At 40.1% G+C, this 16,239-nt stretch overlaps 2 protein-coding genes across 2 annotated transcripts; both read right to left on the minus strand.

Moving 5' to 3' along the window:
* Positions 1-1,393: 1,393 nt before the first annotated feature.
* Positions 1,394-8,296, minus strand: LOC124415913 (1-phosphatidylinositol 4,5-bisphosphate phosphodiesterase-like). The gene is made up of 20 exons (XM_046896637.1): positions 7,953-8,296; positions 7,475-7,534; positions 7,207-7,347; positions 6,901-6,980; positions 6,671-6,806; positions 6,494-6,594; positions 6,249-6,415; positions 5,949-6,159; positions 5,610-5,868; positions 5,189-5,371; positions 4,273-4,444; positions 3,997-4,154; positions 3,681-3,884; positions 3,322-3,520; positions 3,037-3,207; positions 2,792-2,935; positions 2,328-2,505; positions 2,009-2,212; positions 1,695-1,941; positions 1,394-1,547 (listed from the first exon to the last, which is right to left on the minus strand). The coding sequence occupies exons 1-20, from the start codon at positions 8,121-8,123 to the stop codon at positions 1,479-1,481; spliced, it is 3,255 nt and encodes a 1,084-aa protein (XP_046752593.1). The 5' UTR covers positions 8,124-8,296; the 3' UTR covers positions 1,394-1,478.
* A 1,400-nt stretch (positions 8,297-9,696) lies between these two features.
* LOC124415877 (aquaporin-11) lies at positions 9,697-13,612 on the minus strand. The gene is made up of 5 exons (XM_046896568.1): positions 13,348-13,612; positions 12,087-12,274; positions 11,092-11,366; positions 10,875-11,013; positions 9,697-10,680 (listed from the first exon to the last, which is right to left on the minus strand). Exons 2-5 carry the CDS (start codon positions 12,265-12,267, stop codon positions 10,484-10,486), a joined length of 792 nt encoding a protein of 263 aa, XP_046752524.1. The 5' UTR covers positions 12,268-12,274; positions 13,348-13,612; the 3' UTR covers positions 9,697-10,483.
* Between the last annotated feature and the right edge of the window lie 2,627 nt (positions 13,613-16,239).

The raw sequence follows: 16,239 nt of genomic DNA on the forward strand, positions 1-16,239 counted from the left end.
CGCATGTGTATCCGACCTGCTCCGAGCTACCGAGTTACTGTTTTTACTGGCTGAATTAATGTACAATCTGACGGAACAAATATCTCCCGTTTCCCCCGTTTCCGTTTCTCCCCGGGGTAAGCAAACCCCTTGAAATTATGTTGAAATAACCTGACATTCGCGACGAACTTTCAGTTTGCGAACCATGAGCTTTGGTTCTCGAGGTCCTTTTATAAAAAATTTAAGAAATATTTTTATATTTTTGTCGTACAGACATCCGACCATCATTTCTCTACAGCGAAGTCATTATGATAATTCAATGAAGATGTGCTCGTGTTTTTCTGTGTTTTTCGATAACGGAATTAGTCTCAATTCCAAACAACGATCAAAGGGACAATAAAAAACTGAGGATTCGAGAAAGACGCGTCTTTATCTCACGTTTGCATGCGATGGGTCATGGGTGAACACCGATATTGCGTGCGTCCCTTCCATGTACGATATCATACACCTATCACTCAAATTTAGCTGTTCTGCTGTGCTACGCTTCAGTTTCATAAAGTCTACCGCAGACATAGCTGGCTTAGAATCACTAATGAACCCGTGGATTTACACAACCTGGTAAAATTCGTGTACATGAGGAGAATTTCCAGTAAATAGCAGGACAATCAATATACAGGCTTATTACATCAGCGTTTGGTACTACAGTTTTTTTTTTTTTTTTTTTTTTTTTTTTTGTACTCGAGAACTTTTTAGGGATCGCTAATTGTCATTAGACAACATCTACGTAACAATGATAATTCAACTGGTATATAAAATTATATTTCCAACGATTACGCGTGAATTACAGAAGGAATATGGGTCAAAGTTTGGTGCAGTTTAACGCTCCGAAGTTACGTATAAGATTGACGCAAATAGTGCGAATTTTCACCCCCTTGTCTGAAGTAGAATCCTCTCCGTTTGAGAGACGTCACCTGGCAACCATATTCTGTGAAATTTAAAGGCACCCGCGATTCTGACGTGATTGTATTACTCGCCCGTCGCAGTCTGACACTCTGAAATCTGCAGTTTGTTTTTCAGAAGTAATCCGTTTCAATTTCATACACTCGATGACACTTGCCTCAGTGGCTGTTACATGTCAGCAATCAAAGAAGAAATGCCTTTTTTCAAATTTCCTGACTAGACTTGTAAAGAAATTTAGATTACAGTGGTTTTGTTTGGTTCGCGTGCGGAAAAAAGAATACTTTTCGCACTTGAATAATTCCGGGATTCGTAATTGTTATCACAATGGAAAAGTGCTCTGTGAGGAAGGATTGAATCTTCGTATTGATGTTCAAGCTTCTTTATTTTCCTTATGTACAATTTTACGATATTATTCTACTGCAATTTTTAATTTGAATAATTAACACTAAAGAGTGTGATATTGATTTTTCATCAATACCTTAATTTCTGTCGATATCTGAAATCTACGTTCAACACAATATTTTGTTGTTATAGTTTACCTACACGTAAAATTCTGTCTTAGATGACACGTCAAACTCGATTTGTTCGTTCTTGTACAACTCGACGGTCTGCAATATAATAATAAAACATCAGTCCAAATAAAAAATGTGAAGGGGGAAAACGAATTGGAGAACAGAGTGACAATAAGCCTGATTTTGTTGTAATAACGAGATTTAAGAAGTGTTTCAGCGCTCTTGAGTTGAGATGCTACTTACCAAATCAATGTCTTTGTCCAATTCAGTGACTTGTTTCTCGTGGGTAACTTTCAACTTTTCTTTCTCTCGCCCTTGCTTAATCTGCACCGTTTTCCTTTCCTCCATAAACTTTTTCGTATTGTTTTGCTTCTTTTCTCTCAGTCTTCTGTCCTTGTCTCCTTTAGTCTTCAGCGCTTTGTCGTTCATCACTTCCTTCATTGTTTCGACCGAGGTCTTTGCCTGATTCGCATTCATCTCTTTGATGTCTCTGCATTTGAATAAAAGTGAATAATACCCGCCTGCAGAGAAAATCATCAAGTATAACGGATACTCACTTGTCTTGTTTGACTTGAAGCTGTTTGTTCTGCGTTACTTGTACAACTTCGATCAGCTTCTTCAATTCTTCGCGTGAATTCTGGGCATGAGTCTTGAGAAGTTCCCATTCCTCCTTTCTTTGTCTTTCTACCATCGCTGACCATTGGGCAGTCTGTTCGTTGACAACTTTCTTCACGTTAGCATCTTGAGTCAGAGCCGCCTTGCTGCAATTTAACTACTATATGAATAATTCCGTCGCGAAGTTTTCGTCTAAGGACCTAATATGTTGGAATAGTGATTAGAATAAAATGCAGTCATTGTCCTACATTAATTACTCACTCCTTGCCTTTAACCAGCTTCTCAATAGCACTGCAATGATTTTTCTGCATTGTCTGTCTCTCCTTCAAGTGCTTTTTCCGCATCGTATCCAACTCCTTTTGCTGCTTCTTTCCAGTCTTTGAGAATCCTTTCTCGTGCTTCAACGATTCCATAGTTATTGGATCGAGCTTGAACTCAACTGCGAATAATGTTTATTTGAATTTTCTCGGAATCACCCATCCGCACTCCGTAAAGAAAGGGACAAATCAGTGCAGATTAAGAACATTTGGGTTTACTTTTCAGTTATTTCAAACCAAGTATGCTGTAGAAGTAATCTTGACCTCGTAGTTTAAATATAAAAACCAAGTATGCACCCCCGCTAAAACACACTGAGTAAACTTCTGGCCAGAGATGAAGTTGAATAACCAGAGGCGAACATTGGGAAGTTACCAACATTATAAAGGAGAAAAGAAAACGGAACAAACCCTTTTTTGCCTCTTCCTCTTTCTTCTTTTTTTCTGCCTCCGCTTTTGAGTCTGACTGCTCGATGCCCAATCCCTTCATCGCTTCATCCCGTTTCTCCGCACCTTTGTTGAAGGCTCCAGGGTCCGACAAAGCTGCCATGAAATCTAAACACCGAAAGGACTCGATTAGTGCGCATAACTTGTTAAGTTATGCGATCCAATAGCAGCGAACAGCGTTTAAATTAATGAGTAGAACCGGAACTCACCCTCAAACCCATCTGGTACATAAATTTTGAGCTCGATGTTAATGAAAAGCATGGGTAACGCCATTGGGAAGTTGGCTTCAGTCTTCAGTGAAATATGTCTGTAACCAGCTTGAAGACCATCAAGTGGTAGGATCCTCTGCCCGAGTAACTTTCCACTTTCCTCGTATACCCCTGCAAGTTGACAAATAATTTACATGCGAGAGTAGGCCATCGATCAAAAATCTGGAAGTCATCTAATTCTGCTCACTAATGTTCCCAGCGATCGATGGGAGCTTAGTAACCTACCAATTCTCAGCACCGCTAAGTCGGGAAGAACAACTTTCCGAAAGAGGAACGGCTCTTCGTTGTACACGGGATTCAATCCATTCGCAGGTACCATCCTGGTCCTGAATTCCTTCCTGATAGTATCGGCTGGCAAACCGTACATATCCACCTCTACGTAAGTGCCCACCTTTTTGTCAGATAAGAACTGTCCGGCAATCACCTGTTGATGGAGATCGAAGTGTTTTAGAGTCGTTGTGGGTTAAAGTGTTGCGGATGAAGAACCTTCCGACATTTAAAGACCACTTTTGCTATGATTGCAGTGAGATAAGGACGGAACCAAGGATCTTATGTTTCGAACACGTGCTTCGTTGGATACACACTTGCACGGCGCACTGAGCGGTGATAACGCCGTCCACACCCTCAGCAAATGGATCAAAACTCCTGTCTGGTCTCCGCATGAAGTCCGGCTTCAAAAGGTATCCCGTAGTTCCGTTGTACTCGAACTTCCCCTGGTTCAACTGCATCGGTAAGTCGGGTGTTTGAAAATTCAAAGCTACCATTTGACATCCAGCATTCCAAAAGACCTGTAACAAACAACTTTCTACATCTTCTCCGACTGCCCGTGTCAATTGAGATCAAACAAACAGCAGAACAAAGTAGACCTTTAGAAAGCAAAATATCAGGCCAAAGTTATACCTGCGGCATGTAATTGGACGAGTCCGCTCTCGTTCCCTTTGGATAAATGCGACTCATCTGCCTTTTGTTGTAATTAACAAACTCCACGGACGAAGTCTTAAGGTAATTAAGGGCGGCGGTCTCGGAAAATGAGGACATGTTGTGGTGGATATTTTTCTCTGAAATTAATTATCAGCTTCAACTATTTAAGGAAATTCGTGAAGACATAATTACTGTCAATCAATATCACGAACAAAGACGCCAATTCTATTCTGAGAAACTGTCCGTCTGACTCACTCTCTGCCGTTTCAAAGCTCTGAAATTTGATGGGTTGAGCGTAGTTGATCATCGAAGAAAGCCAGGGATGGCAGGCCATTGTACTTCCGCTGTATTGAATTGGGGGAGCTTCTCCTTCAGCGCCTCCCTCTCCCGGGGGACCCGCGGCTGCCGGATCCGCGGGAACTTCCTCCTGGAACAGGACAATATCAGAATATCAAACGTTATTACCCCGGAGGCAAGATCAATGGCAGTGTCAGTTTGGTATAATAAAATTGCTTGTAATAAAAAGTGAATGATCCTTAACACGGCAAAGTGAAGTTATTCTAACGACTCCCAGGCACCTGGACGAGGAGATTTTTTGCACACATCTACCGTGAATTCTCGTAGTGGTTCGTGTGTACCCATGACGGTATAGTACCAAAGCGATTTATTTTCAACTTCCCGAAGCGGATACCGCTTGTGAAAACAACTGCCAACGTTCTCGTGGAAAAAGGAAAACACACGTCACTGTAAAAACGACATGGGATTAGTGAAGTGGAATCGTTTATCAGGTTAAGCCAACTGTTGAGTAAGCAAAGTGATCGTCGGCTTGTTGAAGGGGCCGAAAGGATGCCTAGAGTATAACGACGCTGGCAGCTTAAAGAAGATAGCAAAACAATATTCAAAGAAAATTTATTCCACTAACCCTGCGATACATCTAAAATAAAATGCGCAATCTTTTGAAAAGAAACTATTTCTGGTATTTCATACGGTAAACTAGGTGTCTTCGTAGTAGCTTCACGTTTCAACACTCCATACACGAGTGCAGGTCTACTAACAACATTAAACCAGGATCGAACTATAAATTAGTATCTGCTTTTTGCAATGAAAATATTCTGCTCTATGATTAAAAAAAGGCATGAAGATTAACATTTTGCTCCAATTACTTATGTACCTTCGGCGGCTCAGCTACGGCTGGAGCACTAGCGTCCTCCACGACTTCGTCCTTAGCCTCGAATTGTCCGGATCGGAATAGTTCAAGCTCGACTTTTTCCACTTCTGGTTTTAAGCGCTTATTTTTTATGAGAATCTTGCGCTTTAAAGCGCTCGGGGGTGGAAGCAGAGAACCGGGTTCCAGCTGAAGTAGATTTAAATTGCAATATGTATTTGACCTCTTTTTCACAGGAAAACCTTATACCTCGACAAATTAATGAGTAGATACCTAATATTGGTTTACCGCTTCATAAATAGAAGACCAAAGAGCAATATCAAGAAGCAAAGTTGTGGCAATTTTCTCCAAGCAATATACCCAGGTATTCGTAAAAAATACTACCTCATTACCAAACCACTTCACTCGTAAAACCAGTATATCTTACAGGATAATCCTTCAGCGGTTCCTTCAGCAACAAGTCCCCAAGTATTTCGTCGCAGTATTTGGCCAATTTGTACTGCTGCTTCAGACAGCAGTGGTTTTCGAAACTGAGTATTATGGGATAATCAGAAGTCACAAAAGCCGTGTCTCTCAGAGCATAAATCACGTCCTTAAAGAGGATGTCTGTGCACATAGCCTTTCCGTGAGTTATGATGGGCTCCTCGTCCTCACCCTTGCCGTCCCAGCAGTCCAGCTCGACACATCTACACGCAGAGCAAAACTCAAAATCTTCACCACCCGTGCTGATACAGGCTGGTTCAAAAGCGGCTGCATCGTAATTTACCTGCAGCCAGCCAAAAGCACTTGACGGTACATCTCTACAGTGCTTTTTCCACCGATTTGACGTCCGCTCAGGTAAGTGTTGTGGCTTGAATTAATGTAGTAATGAGAGAGGGGCTGATCCATGTCCATCCATTCTTCTAGCTTGTCCAGAAACACCGGTGAGTTCTCGTCGGACATGAGATAGCGGATGAAGCCATCTTTAGTCAACTTTTCTGAAGAGTAAAGGTACCATTGCATGTACACTTGAAAGCTCTCGCGATTTCTCTGCAAAGTTCCGCTATTAATACAAGGGATAACCTACTCTCCGATTTTGCTTTCTCGTCTTGCTCATAGTCGTTGATTATCTCTATGCATCGCTTATCGTCGTACAGTGGATAGAGAATTTCATTGAGTCTCGGGTCCCTCTGCTTCTCGTTCATAAAGTTGATTAACTGTTCTAGATTGATGGTTTCCGCTTTTCCCTTGGTGCTGATGACAATTATGTTACCAGATCCTTACACACTTCGTAATAACTTGACCTGATTGCAAATACCATTCGATACTCACATCGACTGAAAGAGTTCCTCAATGTCATTTCGCGGGCAAATTTTGTGGTACAGGGCGTAGAATTTATCAAACGTGAAAGCTTCCGGCTCGATCTTATCGCTCTGTAACAAGTTCCGTTAAGTGTAAGTATATTGATAGTATCGTGCGAACTAAGAAGAGTAACAATAAGACGACTACCTTCCCACTCGGTAATTCCAGATCAGCCAAAGCTTGGTAAACCAGTTTTTCAGTTTTCCCCGAGGCGAAGGTTTTCGAAATAACTTTAACGGGCACCTTTCCCTTCGGATCAACAGAGAAACTCATTCTTTTCCAACTGGAATGATAATTAGCCGGGCTTTTATCCTTGAAGGCGTTGACGATACGTGGTGTTTTTCTCGCGGAATTAAAACAACGTGATTACCACTTACTGCTTCATCAGCTGCGTTCTTGGACAGACGTTGCTGGCCTTCGTATTATGCGTGATTAACCGCAGCCCACTTTGCCAGTCCTGTAACGATAAAGGTAGAAACAACAAATTTTTTATTCTTCAATTCACTCCTCGAACGCCTTTACACACGGAGGTGAGTACAGAAATATTTTCGGTTTGACCCCATTGGCTTCTACCCTCACGTAACGTGGATCTTGTATCGCCGATCTTCAAGATCTCGAGATTGACGAGACACGAGTTGGATGGGAGGAGGCAAGACGTGTATTCTAAAACGCTTTGGAAATACCTTGGCCGTTTGTGCGTCTGGACAAACGACGTGCTGGTAGTGAATATTCGTGTAATCCGTTCCGGAACATATCGTTAAGCTCTTCTCGTCGAGTTGTTCCGTGGTACCATGTTTTCCTAGTTTGTTGCACAGTTTTGGATCCTTGAAAAAAATTGCGCAATCTTTCAAAGGTGATCTACACCAAATATTTCTAGACCCATAGGAGAAAGAAAACATTCGGAAGAATCCTCCCGAGGCCATCCGGCATCCAGAACGTCGATCAGCTTACCTTGGGCGTCCCTCCGTACCTTATGTCACTCACTTGGGCCAGCTCAATAACGTCACCGTCCTGAAAATATCCCAACGTCAGTCGGTTCATGGAATCTACGAATTCTGTTTGCCTTCTACATCATCCCAATTCCAACTTAGGTCTCAGATTCCATGGCTTTGACAAATGCCCTCGTCTTTTCATAGAGCACTTAATGAGGTATGTCATCGGTGACGCATATAATAAATTACCTCAACGCTTGCCACAAAGGAAACTACGAGGAAGGCAGTTCCGTTGAACGATGGGAGTGCAAATACGTAGATGCTACTTGATCTCGGGAAGAGATGTGAGGAACAGTAAAGTTTTTCTTTTCTTTTTTTTTTTTTTTTTTGTTATGTAATTGACAAGTGTACTGTTGTACGAGGTTGCACGGCGATAACGGGCCGGAAGTGACGTAGATAATTAGACTCGGATGATTTTTGAACTTGTAATCTCATACCTTCCCATCACTTTTCCAGTAAATGAAGAAGCCGTATTCGTCAACTTTGAACAAACAATCGGGCTCGTATTCAGTGTTTTCCTTGTCTTCGAACCATCTGTCGAATGTAGACCCGTTTCTGAGTAGCTCGGGAACTTCGATTTGCCAATTGAACTCAAACTTTTTCGTCATTGTTTATAACTCGTGAGATTGAAGCCTGTATCTTTTGATCTACCGAAAGCAAACGAAATCAAGGATTTACAGGAGAATACGCTTAAAGCGTATTTCGAATCTGAACTAATTCCGAAACTAAATAATTTCGGGACACAAATGCGCGAGTGACATTATGGCGGGAACTCTCTTTGTCGCCTGCACCTGTCGAAGTACCGCGGATTTTCACCTAATGCCATTAGCCTAATCAAATTCCCCGGATTAAACTAGATTCTAGAGAGCATCGCGCGGGTTTTCCTCCCACCCCGTCCCCTTCGGGCTTGGTGGCTAACGTGTGGCGAGACGCGATAAGTTCTACCTTACTCAAAGGCCCAAATAAACCTTCTAAAGTTGCAAAAACAGCTCCAGATACGTTTTCTTCGCATTGTATCTGACCCTGGGCCAAACTAACGCCAAGTCACGTGGATCATCCAAGATACCTCGAAAAGGAAATCGGGGAGGGAAACCTTAAGTCAGTAGCTTCGACTGTAAACTCGGCAATTGGAATCGCTCTTTTCAATTCTACTCTATATGATGTTTGCTTATGTGGTAATCCATCAAAAATAGCCAAATGATATTTGATATTAAAACTACGTGCTACCTACCGAACAAAATTCGTCCAGTAATAAAAACACGAGAATATAAGTTCAAAATTAAATTTACCTCCTCTTGCTCTATACCTGGCAGTAAACTTGAAAACAATTACGCCATCGTGTTCAATTATAAATACTTCAATTGAGGGTGTTCAAATTAATTTAAGTTTAGCCAGAATTTGATGTTTCCAAAAGTAGGAGTACACGTTTCAATTTTGTCGGCGGAGTAGCTCGTGGGAGAGAAAAATAAAGTCAACTTTCGCTCGTTCTTATTGTAGCTCATTTAAGAATACAAATTGAAAAGTTTCTTAATTGTTTATAATTCAGCTCCCTATAGTACAGCTGTGGTTCTCCATCAACTTGTCGTAAGTAAACTTCCCCGAAGATTAGCCTGCAGCACCAAGTTAAGAGATCCTGTTTCAGTTTTCTGGCGTAATAAATAAATCTTGGCGTCACGTAGTCATTAATCAAGTCCAAATTTAGATCCAATTGCAGCGAATACTGCTCGGTGATCACTACCGTACGTAACTGCAGTGGTCTGACGAATTACAATGCAATCTAGCTAGTCATTTGACTTACTGCATGAAGATGACCGATCTTGAGCGAATTCCTCGATAATAAAAGAACCGGATATCTCTGCAAACAGAATTTTATTTTTGTTTTACAATACGACCTCAATCACATTCTTGAACTTACAGACGATGAGAAATCACGAAGTCTGCACTCAAGTGGTTGTCGCCAGCAGACAGTCCTCGAAGGCAATCACCGTAAAGGTACGCCGCTGGAGAGTAATAAAAACTTCGTAACACTTTTACTGAGACTATTGCAAAGCCAGAAAAACAGTGAATCGCTATGGGGCTGGACAATTGTAATTAAAACGTCTAAGAATGGCTTTTACAAATATTGATGAAGCATTAATTATAAGTTTTTTTTTTCAATATCGTGACGGAACAATAACGTGATAATGGTATAAAGCATTTATTGAACTGATGCAACCATGAAAGTAGTTGAATGCCTATACAAAACTTATTAGTAACTGTCGGTAAGTTTTATTAAGTGTTCGTTCTGTAACCTATTCATATCAATCGCGTCTGAAAGACGGATACCCGTCATATTTTTGAATCATAAATCATAATACACTTCGGATGCAAGGCACTCGTAATGGACTGTCACTCATTGTCAGTACATATAAGAAGCTGCGAAACTATAGATAGAATACCTTTCGAAAGATAACTCCTAAAGTTCTTGCAAATATGCAGTTAATATCTATATTTCATAATTGAGTATTATTTAGTAGTAGCTATAATCGTCAAAACTAACATAACTAATATCGATAAATTATTTATACCCAAAAGATTGTGCTAGATACGTGTTACCTTAGGCTAGTAAAACAGATATCACGCTTGCTCTTGAATTATTGGCTGGCTACTAGAAGCGCCTAAGCGTCGGCAACAGTACGTACACAATTTTATGTAACTTCGATTTTTGACGTTTTTAGCCAGATCACCTAATTAATATTTAAAATATTCTCGCTGTGTTTTTTTTTTTTTTTTTTTTTTTTTTTACAAGAGGAGACAAGATTTTCTTGCGAATTTCTCCGAATTGTCTCACACTTTCCAAATAAGAGCCTTGTAAATTATTCTAACTGTCGAGCTTCATCGAATTCTAAAGAAAAAAAATGTATCGAAAAATTTTCTATTTCATTGAATATAGGTGAAAATTAAAAGTTACTCCAAAATTTTCTAGATATCACAACATTTTCTCTTTTTGCTGCTGAACGATACTCTGAATTACTGACAGCTTGTAGACAGCGATGGAAGCAACAGACCCAGCACATGCTCCGACCCAGTAAACGATCACATGTTCCATGAAGGATGTGCCCAAACAGCCGTATTTCAACGAGGTTGCGAGAGCCGGATTGAAGTAGCCTCCAGAGTAATTGAAGGCTGAAAAATTGATTCGAAGCATTCAGCAATCTAGGAAACTTCATTCACAAGAGATTTGCGATGCGCAGGATGTAGGTATCGCAAACTTTTTGTTAATCCATTATCAAGTTATCTCTGTTTTTCCTTTTGAACGTATAGGCAATATAACATGTGTGAATGCAAAGTGCACAACAAGTTAGACAACACCAACTCACCGGCAACAACCAGCGAAGTCCCGATGAAGGAATCGATGATGGTGCTAAACCTTGGATTCAGTTCTCCCAGGCCGCGGGAAACTACGCGGTAAATGCACGTTGCAACGCACTCAACAAACGCCCCATAAATTACGGGTACCTATAAAGGAATCGGTGTTACTGTGCGGAAATGCTTTTATCGGTAGTTTGGCAATAATGGAGTTAAAATATCGTATACCTGCAAATCCGTTGTGCAATCCTCGAAAGCCTTATCCTTGTGTGTCGGTACTATTTCCAGGGCCCAGAGCAGCTGAATGTATCTGAATACGGCCAATCCACCAACAAGCTCAGCCCATATCAGGAGGAAAGCAACTCGCAAACTTTTCTTTCCCTCGATGACTTCCTCGATGTGAATATAAGGGCAAGCTGATGCGTCGCCCCAGTTCATCGACCACCAGATCGTCAGAAGGAACAGGTAAATCGCGTACACTGACACCCCCCAGTTGTCGGCCACTGTATGTTCGATAATAAATACCTCCGTATTTATAAGGGTGTGGGAAACACGGAACACGTGTAAAAATAATATTACAGGATGGGAAGCGGGTGAACGGGAAGGCTCGATTTCTTCACCAAACAAATACGTACATGGTAATCTTCGTCACTCGCCACCTTCATTTGAATATTGAGGGGCACGTCAAAAATAAGCAAAATTGTCGCAAACTCCGAGAGACCAAATGCTAATGATAACTGTTTAGCATGCCTCGTCTGTCGTTGGCCGTGATAAAAATTACCCGTATTCATGAAAAATGAAAGATTTCCCGGAATACAAATTTACGCGAATCTCATTCATCTCGTATAACATTGATCCTCTTGGCCTGATATTCTCCAATGATTCATGCTTCGCGAAAGGACTTGTTTACGACTTCGAAGGACAAAAAAATCGAAGTGAAATATCGAGGACGATTAAAATCTGAGACTTGGATCGTTCAATTAATCTGAAACCAAGAATGATGCGACGTCGACGCGTCAATCGCATTCGTTTCATTCAACACCACGCGATTCACAAGGTCTCGACTAAACATGATGGACAAATTTCCAACTGTGTCGAGATGAATTCCACTGTGCATACACGTCACGTATCAAATGACTTACGGGAAGGCGATGGTAATTGGAGACAATACGCAGCCGAAACTGCAGCCAGACTCACCGCATTAGCAGTTAAGAATGCCTTACCGATAATAAGTTCGAAGCACGCTCCGCAAAGTTCAGCCGTCGCAATTCCTTCCAGAAACAAAGACTTGACCAGGGGTTCTTTCACGTAGTATTCGACGTACCTTCTCGCCCAATATGCTATCAGGCTTGTAACAACGATGTAAAGGGTTGATATCGCCAACGCTAGTAATGTGACTTCCATTTTTTAACTGAAATTTTATTAACTGCAAATTGTTTCTGTCAATGAAAATATTAGTTTGACAATCACCACACAGTATGATCTAGAACTTCACCCAATCGTCGTTTTACTTGTGAGTTCACTGATTACTATGCTAAAACGCGACGTGCGGGTTGAAACCGTTCGCTATAATGTGGCTGACAATGAAGCGATGTACGTGACAATTATTTCAGTTGAATACTTCACCGTTAACCAAAGCACTTATCGTACCAATTCGATGGCAAACAATGACACGTATTCAATTATCACGTATTGACATGAAATTAACTAGTAACAGAGAATAATTCGTTAATACATCTTCAGTACAATTTCAACTGTCAGCATTGAGTCTGACAATCCGGAAACGGATGTGTAAGTGCTACATTTATGAAATATAACTTTATGCCTACGTATTTACAACCCTGTCGGGTAGAAGAAAAGTACATTCATCGAACATATGTGGAAGTATGCGAAGGTAAACATGCACTTGTATATTGAAATAACATGTGATACACATACCGAATACCTATAACATTTTGTACGTACATTGAACACATGTTTTGTATGTTCGGAAAAATATTCAATCTTGTATGGGTCATCACTTCACAATATTCTGAAGATATTACGTAAAACTTGAAGTGTGTTCAAAATCTATGGTTTTCGACTTCGGATTTTCCCATAAGCAAACTGAGCTATGTGTGTAAATGTGCGTGCAACTTTGTTTGAGTCACGTGACGGGTCCGTTGTACGTCTTATTCGTCTTGTCTACCTATCTGTGGCCTGCATGGCTAATAGCATAAGCATAACATGGCATAAAAATATAACCGAGCTTTTACGATAATATCTTTTCTGACAGTAATTCTTTAGTTGCTTTAATAAATGCAATTAAAATAAATATAAAAGTGTTTTAATGTGGAAACACACCACAAACTAAGTCACACCTGCAAGTATTTGAAATTTGCCACTGCATATTTGTGCACGTCGTTTTCATGGCCTTATTCGCAACCGTTGTAGTTAATAAACTGTCACTGGTATAATATTATATGCGTTGCACGTTAGACTTACCGCAGAACGAGATCAGCTGTTGTATGTTTATTCAAACGACGAGCGAAGGTTCGTAAAAATGTATTTTGTCGGCTAGTAATCGCCACTCGCTGTATCGCTGAATTTCAACTGTAATTAGTATCCTTAGCACATCGGACCACGCAGCTCGGTTTCAATACTATCGCAGAAAACTGTGTCGCCGAATTTATCGAATAACATATCTAACAAGTTCTTTGGACCGCTTCGAATAGAGCAGCGCTTGAACACTATTTAAAACTAGCAAATATATACCTTGCAGCTTTAAATAGTTTTCCTCGTCTCATCCAACGTGAGGAAGTTGTGCAGATGCGATTGTGTCTCTGCATGACCCAACACGCACTATTCATAATCATTGATTCAAATTTGAATGCACCGGTTTTATTCGTCCCGGATAATTTCACAGCTGCACTTTTCGCTGATGCCATTGAACTCGCGCCAGATTTGCGGCGATTCGAATTTATTTAATAATTACTGCAGGTCAAGTTCAGCTCCAACAGAGACTCCTCGTGAACGTTTTTATATATTACATGATAACGCGGGGTACGAACGTTCACTGGAGCGATTGAAATCACGTAGTAACTGATTGAACGAGCTCGTAGTTTCATTGGCCAGAGTATTATCTACACGTGTGTAGAATTAAGTGTAGACGTCGTGCGGAAAGAATACTAAAGATTATCATCAGCCAGATACAGACGCATATAGTAACGTGCTTGTAAGACGCCGGCGGTGTGGTTTAGAGTAAACCCGCTGGTCTTGGGCATATTTAATTCGTTTATGTGATTTTTGTAAGGAAATGGGTAAAGAGATTTCTCGAATGATTAACGGCGTATCAAGTAACAGGGTGCAGAAGGCCAAATTATAAGGAGGGCTTTTGATTTTGTTTCCTTATTATTAATATAGTAAATAAAAGTACGCCATTTTTTACATAGAAGAAAAACATTCGTCGAAAATAACAGAGCATTTTCACCGTGATTAAGTGCAGTTTTTTTATTTTCTTCTTATCGAACTCTCTGTGTTGAAAATTTTCAGCCCTTTCTTCAAAAGTATAATATAACTGTGGTTCAAATGAAAACATATTTCCCAATCCAATAACGACGAGCAGCAGCCATGTGGGTTCTGCGGCTTATTGTTAGCTTGAATTCGCTCGTTTTGTTTACAATCACATTTTACACAAACGTAGGCAAGTTTGTCCTGCAACTGCCCTACGCTATGTATGTAAACACACACGCCAAAAATTTAGATCTGAGAAATGGCTATGCTTGAATTATTGTGCAACATTTTACAGAATGAATCAACAACGATGTGAGAAAACAAATATTATCGTTAGTGGCCGCATGTTCGTTAGTGGTGGCTGATGCCGCGAGAGATCACAAACTTGCTTCTTATTTCGTGGCTCAGTGTTTTATTTTACAATTATTAGTGTCAATAACTCAACATTGTTTTGGTTGCAAAACACTATTTAGAGATATTTATTTATAGGATAATAGCACATACCTTAAAGTTGTGGTGAACAATTTTTCACGTTTCCAAAACCCTATCCGCACCTCCTCACACGATACTACCTGAATAACGATACTAACGAGACGATTGACTGAAGGATCCTGACGTAATACCCATATTACCAATACAAAGCCTGCAGATTGAGAGATTTACGCAGTTTGGGCAATCTCGGCAGCAAAAAGGCACATGTAGATACATATAGGAAGAAATAGGACGCAAGTTACCTGTCGCCTAATTACAAGTCTGCCTGTTATGGGCTCATAAAGTTAATTCAATCCGGCTGCGATCCTGTAACTCTGGTCAATGGTCACTAATGACCCTTCTTTACAAGCACTTAGAGATGAAATATTCCACCAATTATGTCTTTAGTGGTCCTGAAAAAGGACAATGAGGTGCCGATTTTAGTTACTGAAAGTGCACCTGATAATTTCCGCCTAAATCCACGCTCCGCCTAAACACTAGCAACTCACTTGTGAAGTTAATGAGACACCACTATTAGACGTTATTTCAAATAAAATTTGGACACATATGGAACGTATATGTGATAGAAACGTGATAAAAACAACTCATTTTGTGTAGCTTTATTACGAGTTTTAATTTCAAGGAAATCGAAAAATTATACAGTTTTACTGATGTGTTCTCTCAGAGGATCAGTATTGGATTTTTATACATCCACCAAAATCGGGTTTAGTGATATTGAAAACGTAGTTATTACAAATAACTGCTGTTTTCTTGAATCATTTATACCAGTAATTTATTAGTACACGTGACAAAGAGTAGCGAATCATGGCAAACTTTCCGTTCTACTCGTCGAAGAGCGATCAAAAAGTTATTTTCTCATTTGAAACATAACTCATTGGAGGATTAAGTTATCTGACGTTATTTTTACATGAAAGAAACTTTCGCATTTTAGTTTTATTCAACTTTGCCTGTGGAATTGCGCTATCTGCGGCGTTTTAACATCAGTTATGCGTAGACTTTTAACACTAGTGAAAATAGTGACATTCTACTCGATAATTTAAAGTTTAGCGGCATTTGACGTAGTCAGCGGTTACCACCAAACGCACGATAGTTAAGAAAAGTAAAAGAATTTGCAATCGATTAGTATGAAATGTTACAGTCCGCATATGAACGCGTAACCGCGGAGTAATTTGTGCACGCAATGACTCCATTTTATGATACATGCACATTGCATTTGTCTACATAAATTAATTTCAATATCATTCATTCATTAATCAACGTAATTGCGTTTGCACAACTTATCAAACTGTACAAAGAGAAAATTTACAGACGTTTTTGTATGTACCAATACATGTATGTATAGATACAATAATTTCAATATTCTTCTTAGCAGTATTGTTTATGCCATTCCGT

Source organism: Diprion similis, chromosome 2 (genome assembly GCF_021155765.1).
Source record: "Diprion similis isolate iyDipSimi1 chromosome 2, iyDipSimi1.1, whole genome shotgun sequence".
Lineage (NCBI taxonomy): Eukaryota > Metazoa > Arthropoda > Insecta > Hymenoptera > Diprionidae > Diprion > Diprion similis.